General features: G+C 43.7%; 1 protein-coding gene across 1 annotated transcript; it reads left to right on the forward strand.

Moving 5' to 3' along the window:
• Positions 1-9070: 9070 nt before the first annotated feature.
• LOC146786059 (taste receptor type 2 member 40-like) lies at positions 9071-9898 on the forward strand. The gene has a single exon (XM_085633152.1). The coding sequence runs from the start codon at positions 9071-9073 to the stop codon at positions 9896-9898; it is 828 nt and encodes a 275-aa protein (XP_085489278.1).
• The last annotated feature ends 227 nt before the right edge of the window (positions 9899-10125 follow it).

Here is a 10125-nt window from a genome sequence, read left to right on the forward strand (position 1 = left end):
GCATACTGCTTGGGTGCTTTCACTGAAGAAACTAGGGATTCATTTAAGTGTGTGCTCTAATGTCTTCATTAAACTGTTAGAAATTTTAGTTCTCATTCACAATTAATTTTTATTATATTTTATTTTATGTTACAGAGTTTTATATAGTGCGAACTTGAACCGAAATATCGGGTATCTGAGCGCTTTACATAGCACCAGTTGCGTTACATGAGGACGTTCATTTTTGTTACGCACGGGGAGATTTAGGGCCATATGTAGGTAGGGACACATTTACCACTTCATAAATACCGAATTTTACCGATTCGGTATTTATGAAGTGGTAAATGATATGTAGGTAATTGGTCGGTAAATATTACCGATTCGGAATAATTCGGTAATTACCGAATCGGTATTTACCGATTCGGTAATGAGGCATACCTTCCCATTGATGGGAAGGTATGCCTCATTACCGAATCGGTAAATACCGATTCGGTAATGGGGGGAACACATGCAAGGGTGGCAGGGTGTCACATTGACACCCTGTTGCACCCCTGAATCGGTTATACGAGAAGGGTATACAGTTCCTCTAGTTGTACAGGAGTGTGAAGTATACACTCATCCTTGGGATCGAGACAAAGTGGGGAGCAATGTCTTAGTTGGCCTGGGAGTGTACTAGCATGTGTTGGATGGGGGAACCCACATTGGTGGAACTGAAACCCTCACACACCCAGCAAGCTAGGTGTCATGCTTCATCATCTGGGTTTTGCTCCTCGTCGGGTCGGCGCTGCAATTCCCGACGGGCACCCAAAGATGGGGCTCTTTAGCGGAGATCTTTTGTTCCTTGCCGAAGGTGAGTGCAAGTGAGGGCCAGGTAGGTGTAGACGTTAGTGAGTGTGTTTTAAAACGGGGTTGGTTAGTCTGAATAATGGATTGGCCTAACGTTATAGAAAGTGCCGCTCCAGTCGGTACATGGCGAGCCTCTTGGGATGGCGTGTTAGCCTAAGTTCTGTCGCCCAAGGGTGGTCTGCAAACCTACCCCGCTCCGCCGAAACCGTTAGGCCAATCCATAACGGAAGTGTTTAGTTTTCCTGACACTTCCCTAGGGTAGTTTTTATTCAGACACCACTGTAAATAATTGTTTGCACACCCTCACAATTTTGTAGATAGTTCTATTTCACCGGTCCTGATGAATTGCCGCTGGATCCCCCTGACCTTGAGGCAAGAAACATGTTGACCATCTGAGTAGAGCAGAGTAGTCCCTGACCCATTGTGTCCAGACCACCGCCTCTCATTTCGTTTTTAATAGGGTGGTTTACTGACCGAATAAAATCCATTATTCAGACTAACCAACCCCGTTTTAAAACACACTCACTAACGTCTACACCTACCTGGCCCTCACTTGCACTCACCTTCGGCAAGGAACAAAAGATCTCCGCTAAAGAGCCCCATCTTTGGGTGCCCGTCGGGAATTGCAGCGCCGACCCGACGAGGAGCAAAACCCAGATGATGAAGCATGACACCTAGCTTGCTGGGTGTGTGAGGGTTTTAGTTCCACCAATGTGGGTTCCCCCATCCAACACATGCTAGTACACTCCCAGGCCAACTAAGACATTGCTCCCCACTTTGTCTCGATCCCAAGGATGAGTGTATACTTCACACTCCTGTACAACTAGAGGAACTGTATACCCTTCTCGTATAACTACTTCAGGGCTTGTATACTGGACCTCGTTAAATATAGCCCTCCCGCTTTTATTTTTCCTTCGTTTGATTGTGATGTGGTGTGTGCACCCCTGAATCGGCCATGTGTGCACATGTGGCACACATACATGCCCTAAGGGCATGTATGTCTGCCACATTGCACACTTGTAGGCGCTTGGAAATGCATTTTCACATCCATTCTTCATTTACCACCAACTATTAGTTGGTGGTAAATACCGACTCATAACAACACCCACACACTCCCCCTACATCTCATTTCTGTATTCGGAATTTACCGAATCGGTAAAATTACCGATTCGGTAATTTTACCGATTCGGTAAATTCCGAATACAGAAATTGTCCCCCTACATACCAAAAGCCAAAATACCGGTCGGTAACGGTATAATTACCGAAAATCGGCCGTTACCGACCGGTATTTGGCTTCCTACATGAGGCCCTAAGTGATTTGTCCAGAATCACAGGACGTTGTGTCTTTGCCAATACTCGAACCCGGTTCCCCAGATTCGAGGTCGACCGCCCTAGCTGTTAGGCCAACTCCTCTCCCCAATAATATTTGTGTATTTGGAGTTATACTGCTTTTACTGAAATTGCATTTCTTATGTACTCATGTATTCATTTATTAATGTTTTGCATTTATTCTGTAACCGTATGTACACATATAATCATGCATTTGAAGTGCACATTAACTGTTTCTCTAAGTTAGCTTAAGCAAAGGCCTTAAGCATTTGGTCTTCAATGTTTAACCATCAACGTGAAAGCTTTGCTTGAGCTGCAATGCTCTTTCTTTTGCAGGTGCATTCACATGATTTCATAGCCAGTGAAAAGCATATTGTTTATTAGCGATGGTGAGGCCTGAGAGGAGAATTTTTAGCAAGAATGTGAGGCGTTAACAAACTAATGGAAGACTCCATGTCATATCTCAAGCAGGGAGACTTCCAAGGTTGTCCTTATGTTCAAACTGTTCGATGGGAAAATCGATTGAAATTGCCAAGATGGAAAACTATTGGAGTCAATTTATGTGGAATTCTCTAATGATCTGTGGGTTTAATTGGTATTCACACTGACAGGGCCTCATTTACTACAAAATGGTGCAGCGTGGCACAGCAAGCCATTTTATGCTGCTCAGAACTGCATCATTTTAAAAGCGCAAGGATGCCTCTTATTAACAACAATATGACACATTTGTCTGCTTTCCCTGTGCTGGTGCACAATTGGATATCATGCGGCAACAGAGGCACCCTTGCTTCATGTTGCAAGGGTGCAGGCGATGTTGGGATGATTTTTTTGTGCAGGAAGGGACACCTTCCTGCACAAAAACAATAATTGATTAAATGTTCCTCTTTCTATGCATGCTGCAGCAGCATGCATAGAAAGAGGAAAAACAAGGAGAAACAAAAGTATTTTTCCTCGTTGCGCTACTCTTACGTATCCCCTTGGGAAGCATGAGCTTCTAACTCATTCCCAGATTTACAGAACAATGTAAATCTGGGAATGTGTTAGGCCCCCTGGATGTTGCGTGGAAACACCCACAGCAACACCCATGGAATGCCCCTTTCTCGCAGAGTAATGGTGAAAGAGGCCCATATTTGCAAGGCCATGAAAAGTCACGCTGGGTGACTTTACGTGGCCTTGTGCATATGAGAAATCCCATGGGGCTGCTGGTGCATAAAAAAAAAAGTTATGCACAGGTGGCGCAATGGACTTGTCAATATGTCCCTAAGTCTTTAGATCATATACCCTTTGGACAAAAAGAGGTGTAGACCTCTTTGTTCATATTTCCCTTGTTGCTTGTTCTGGAGACTTTTATTAAAGTCTGCACTATGGTAAACCCTTCCTGCTTTCCTCGATTTAACTAGGTTTGCCCATTTTTCCATCTTGAGTTTTGGAATAGTTTAAGTGACTTTAGATTTATTCATACATAAATAGGAAACCTGTACACTGATCATAATAATCTGTTCCTTATCTTTTCTGTGGCTGCAACTGAATTTCTTGAATGTCTGTTAAGACAATTTCATTTGACATTTTGGTTTACCAGTGGTGATTTGGTTTCTTTGCAATAGGTTCTTGAGGTTCATTTACATTATATATTTATTTATTTATTTATTGCGGAGTTTTATATAGCCTGACCCGAGGGTATTGAAGTGCTTCACAACAGTTTTTGAGCAAGATTCATACAATAAAGCAGTATTCTACACATGGGTTCGGAAGTCCAAGTGTGCTGAGCAGCATTGAGGTAGTACGTGAGTCCTGAGATAACCTCATAGAGTGCACGTTGTCTTGGGGTTGACACAATAAAACAGTATTCTACATATAGGTTCGGAATGTCCAAGTGTGCTGAGCAGCATTGAGGTAGTCCGTGAGTCCTGAGAAAACCTCATGGAGTGCACGTTGTCTTGGGGTTGAACCACTTGGGGGGGGGGAGCAGTTAGGGGTCAAATAGCAGGGAGGAGGTAAGTCTTAGAGCTCCAATGACTGGGAGAGACGACAAGCAGGGATTTGCGTTTAGATGGCAGCTATCCATTCGGGTGGGAGCAGTTGAGGAAAAGGACTTTTAGGTGTTTTTTTAATTTTGTGAAGGACGCGATAGTTCTGATACCGACTGGAATGGCATTCAAGATTTTGGGTGTGTTTCCGGCGAAGGACCATGTGGCAGTCTTTTTGTTTGCGTGTTTTCATAGGGATGAGTAATAGGGTGCTGGAGCTCTTGAGGTTCCTTGTCTGACCAGCCCTCTTTAGTTTAGCAGCCAAATACTCAGGTTTTCCTGTGTGCAGGGCTTTGTGTGTGAGGCAGGCAGTTCTGAAACTGGCACGCAGTTCGACTGGGAGCCATTTTAGTTCTCTGAGTGCTGGTGAGAGTGGCTTGTTTGAGGTCGTTGGTTGGGATGAAAGGTTTTATTTTGTGAAGTAGCTTGTGGTTGACGAAGGCACTCTTTGCAGAGTTCTTCATGTGTTTGGTCATGTCGAGTTTTGGGTCTAGGGTGATTCCTAATGATTTAATGGAGTGGGTCAGAGTGTGATTACCGTTAAGAGCATCCAAAGCTTATAGCCTTTCTGAAATATGAGGGTTCTCTTCTTTGTTGGAGATAAGGAATATTTCGGTTTTGTCTTGATTGAGTTTTAAGTGGTTAAGCGACAGCCAGTGTTGGATTTCTTTTAGAGTGACATTTAGTCTGTGAAAGGGATGTTAGCATTTTTGAGTAGGGTGGTGAGGGATTCCATGTATATGTTGAATAGTTGAGGTGAGAGCATTGAACCTTGGGGGACGCCCCTTTTGACGGGGTGTAGGTCGGAGGTAAAGTTTTTAATTTTTATCCTTTGTGAGTGGCTATGTAAGAAGGTGGAGAACCAGCGTAGGACCACCTCATTAGCTTCTACCGTTTCTTGTAAAGCCTTGATGAGAAGTTGGTGATCAACCGTGTCAAAGGCTGCCGATAGGTCTAGGAGAATGAGGAGGCAACATTGGCCGGTATCGAGGGATTTGTGGATGGCGTCTGTGATGTTAAGGATCGCGGTCTCAGTGCTATAGCCTTTTCTGAAACCCGATTGGTGGGAGTCAAGAAGGTTGATGCTATCCATGTGCTGAGTCAGTTGTTGGAGGACACATTTTTCAAGGATTTTGGATAGGAGGGGGAGATTGGAGACTGGTCTGAAGCTATTCAGTTCCTTGGAGTCAAGGCCTGTTTTTTTTAGTAGTGGCGTGACTTGGCCAACTTTGAGGCATTCAGGTATGATGCCGGTTCTCAGGTAGCTGTTTATGATCTTGCACCAGAACAGGGCTATGGAGAGTTTCAGTTTTTTGGCCAGCTCGTGGGTATCGGGTCAAGGACGTGAGAGGCTGGTTTGGAGGTGGAGATCAGTTTGAGGATCTCAGTTTCCGGGATGGGGTTGAAGGACTTCCAGGTTTTTGTGGGGTGCTTGGGCATGCGATCTACTGTCACTGGGGGCAGGCTTCTGCAGACGGGGCTGACGTTGATGTCCAGTGAGAGCTCAATCTTGATTATTTTTTTCTTCGAAGAAGTTGGCGAAGTTTTCACAGAAGTCCTTGGAGGCCTGTAGGGAGGATTCCAGGGGTTTGGAGGTTTGTTGCCTGATGATTTTGAACAGTTCGTTGGGTCTGTTTTTTGCGTTATCTAGGGTGGCGCAGAAGAAGGTGGATTTTTCGCTGCTGATGTGTTTTTTGTATTTCCTTCGGGCTGCTTTGAGTTGTTCGAGTAGGCTTGAGGAGGGGTTGCTCCTCCGTAGTCTTTCTGTAGCTCTTAGTTGTCTTCTTTCGTTGTTAATGTCTGTGTTGAACCAAGATCTGGATGGGATCCTTTTTTTAGTTTCAAGGGGGCTACTTGATCTAGAATGGATGTCATATTTGTGTTGTAGTGGGAGGTGAGTTATGTTGTGGATATATCATCCGTGGAGGCAGTGAGGAGAGAGTTAACCCTACCCTCTAAGTCAGTCATGTTAATCTGAGTGAAGTTCTAGTCCATTTCGGAGGGTCTTGGATGTGGGGTTTAAGTGTGATTGGCTAAGTGAGGTGTAAAAGGATGAAATGGTGGTCATACCAGTCCACGGGTAGGGTGCGGTCTATCGTGATAGTGTCGTGCTGGGCGATAATGGCGTCTAGGATTTCTCCTTTGTTGTGGGTTTCCTCTAAGCAGTGTTGGGTAAGGTTGTTGCTGTGAAGCAGCTCCTTCAGGTTCTGGATTAGCAGGTTGTTTTCTTCATTCCAGTGTAGATTGAGGTCGCCCAGAATAAGGTTGTTCGTGCCTCGTAGAGAGCAGTGGGCAATCAGGTCGGACAGGTGTTCAGTGAATGTGGTGGTGTTGCCTGGGGGGTGGTAAATAAGGGGGCAGAAAAGTGTTTTGTTGTTGCTAGTGTTGATGTTGGCGGTTAGGCACTCACTGGTGTTGTAGTTTGGCTTTCAATTTATAGTAAACCCATTTAACCTTAACCATCGGTTCACGGTACTCTTTGTGTTGCCAAATAGACTACACCATGATTGAATTGTTTGACTAATGTTTTTACGTCTCAGGCAACTAAAAAAGGTCTATCAACAGGAGAAATGGTAAGAAGGGCCCAGTGCTCCATCCCTTGCTCTTTGAATTCAGAAGACATTGCTGACACTTCGACAGTCATCTTCACCACCGATGGCCCTACAGTCTCAGGATAGAATATCGGGTCACTTTAGACAGTTTTGTAGAGTCTTTTTGGGCTGGCATCATTGAAACGCTTCTAAAAAGGAGCTGTTACGCTGGCCAAGTCAACAAGAAGGGGAAGGTATCAAACAAGAGAGAAAGGTAGGTGTGGTTCCAGAAGCTGACTGTATTATGAGATGGTATGGATATGTGAGCAGATGACTACAAATCAGCAGTAGTATACCACAAGCATTTTTGGCTACAGATGTTGCAATTGTTTCCTGAGTACTTCAGTAATTGCTCACAATGCCGCACTTATGTTGCTCTCACAACCAGAAAGATAGGCTGTTGCAGGCACCTGCTAACACTTTCAAGCAGATGCAACAATCATGGTTATTGTAGCCACAGACAACTTCCATAGTAAGATCACTGCATCACTGATCCGCTCCACCTGCAATGCATAGACAGACTCCTCTCTTGTAGATAGGGCTGTCTGAAGACTCAGGGGTATATTTACAAGGGGATAGCGTCACTTTTAGCGATGCTCTGGTAGCGCTATGCCCTTTCCCATATTTGCCAAGCTCTATTAAGCCACTTTTTGTGACTTAACTCTGCCTTGTAAATAAGGCACCCTTTCTCAAAGTTTTCTGCTGAAAGGGGTGGGCAATGGGTCTTACTGTGGGTGTTCCACCACAACACCCATTGCTTTTTGACACTGCACCAGATTTACAAGGATATGTAAATCTGAGGCAGCTCCAAAAACGAACGCCATGCAATCGCATTATGAAGCACACATAGAAAAAGCAAAACACCATTAATTATTGTTTATGTGCAGGAAGGTGTCCCTTCCTGCCCAAAAACAATCATTAAATAATGACGATTTGTTGCTTCTATGTGTTCTGTAGAATGCAGCACACATAAAAGTAACAAATCAGCATTATTGATTGTTTATGTTCAGGAAGGGACACCAATCATTCCCTGCAATGCAGTCACCCTTGCACTACGGTGCAATGGTGCCTGCATTGGTGCTAGGAGGCTAATTTTAGCATCAGAGCTAGGGAAAACACAGGGTGCACCGTATTGTTGTAAATACGTTGTTTCCCTGAGTGTTGGAAATGTCGGTTTACCCAGCTGCCAAATTAGGCACAACTCTGCACTCAAACATTTCTTTATAAATATGTCCATCAGTTCTCAGTATGTAGTATACACCTCAGAAGTTCACTGGTGTGCCCCTAGCAGTGGTTTCTTGTCCTTGTGTCCTCCAACCATGAGCATGCTCTGACCACAACCCCCTCACCTTACCTGGCGTAGCCTTCCACTCTGCAGTGCCCCACCAACAAAGTAGGCCCCACTATCACCAGCTGACTGTGAGACGGGGAGGAGGGACAGGCATTCATCTGTTGTTAATTACAGGCATCACCGCCTTTCAAGACCCTCCAAATATAGTTGGTCATGGTCAGGCGCCATAGAGCAGTGTGGCAATGGTTCCCCAGGCATGCAGCCTGGCCCTCAGGGAGAAGCCTTTTCAATTAGGCCAAGTTCAGCCCTGATTTTGGCTGTAATTGATCATGAAGAAGATTAGAGATTTTTGTAGAAACACTGAGAACCCTATCTATGTATCTGAAAACATCAAATATTAACAATATGAAAATCAGAACTGTATAATCAAACCTTCAACTAGAATTGAAGGTTTGTTGCAGTGAAGGGTAACTTTTAAGTACTCAGCATTGAGTAACAGCTATGCGATTGTGACACCTCCATCACCACATCATACTCCAGCACGCAAACTTGAAAGTTATTTATTGCCAGTTACTAACATCTTTAGCAATTTAAAAAAAAAAGAATAAAATAGTTTAAATAAACACATTCACCACATTAGTGGCATAGGAAAAATACTGGTGATATTTAGCAATGGCGTTAGCAAAGACGTTTCTTTATAATACGTTGCTTTCATAGAGAAAAGAGCAATATTTACTGTAATGTATATTAGATATTTTTATTTTTTCTATTTTAACTAAAATTATATTCAACATATTTTTGGTAACAGAGAAAGCAAATCTAACCTTCAGCTTCAAATTGCAGATGTTTGACTCGTAGGGGTTTGTAAAATAGCTTCTCTGATGTTCAAAATGGTTGGGGAATGATGATGGAAATATCTGTCAGATTTACATCAATGCAAAGCTGAATGCATGATTATGACAAGAAAGACATGAGTGGTAATTTGAACCAGGTGCAGCTGTCGGGTCATGACTCTTCAAAAGATCCTCGTGCGAAGCCTCAGAAACGTAGAGAAGCCTCAGGTGCGACCAGTATTGCTGTTTGTGAATTCCCTGAGTGAACAGATAGCAAACGGAGAGAAAATGGAGGATTCATTTATGACAGAAGTTGTGAACATTGCATTGACATTGATTGGTATTCTCGCCAATGCATACATTGTGGTGTTCTATCTACTGACTTGGGCCCAAGGAAGAAGGCTGAATACCTGTGATCTCATCTTAGTGTCTCTAGGATTCGGATACCTATTTTATCAGTGTAGTTTTGCTATTTTCAGTCTACTTAACGTTAATCGTATCTACGTGGATTTTCGAGTCTATAATTTGTTTATAATGTACTCGAGCAGCACCACATTTTGGTTCACCGCCTGCCTCTGCATCTTCTACTGTGTGAAGATTGTGGACTTCAGCCACCATCTCATCAGGCTGAAGATGAGGATCTCGAAGATGGTGCCTTGGATGCTCCTGGGGTCTGTCATGGGGTCCATCACCCTCGGAATCTCATCATACTTGAGTCCATATGGAGAATCCCTGGAGAATTCAACAGATAATCTAACAGGCAACTTGACTATCAACAATAATGCCCTGAATTTGGAATATTCATACATTTATGCAGCTCTTGGTGTCTGCTTACCTCTTGTCCTTGACGTTGCTTCCATGACACTCATAATCACTTCCCTCTGCAGACACACCCTGAGGATGAAAACTAATGCATCAGGCTTCAGCCAGCCCCAGCTGCAGGCTCATTACAGGGCAGCAAAAATGATGGGATTCCTCCTTTTGACCAACTTTTTTTTTTAATTTCACAGATTTCCATACTGTGTACAACAAGCGTCTTAATATTTTCTATCTGCGGTGTTATTATTGTCACTTCTATAACTGCACAACCCATCGTTTTAATTCTGGGAAATCCCAAACTGAGGGATGCTCTCTGGAAGATCCTCACTCCTTGGAGGAAGTGAAAAAATTATTTGCTAAATAGATCTCTCAGACTGAAGAGATTCATTCCTCTGGATCTCATTCTCTTC

Source organism: Triturus cristatus, chromosome 11 (assembly GCF_964204655.1).
Source record: "Triturus cristatus chromosome 11, aTriCri1.1, whole genome shotgun sequence".
Lineage (NCBI taxonomy): Eukaryota > Metazoa > Chordata > Amphibia > Caudata > Salamandridae > Triturus > Triturus cristatus.

Bases quoted from the DNA above. Each gene is read 5' to 3' on its own strand.
- LOC146786059 (XM_085633152.1), top strand. From the start codon at position 9,071: ATGACTCTTCAAAAGATCCTCGTGCGAAGCCTCAGAAACGTAGAGAAG.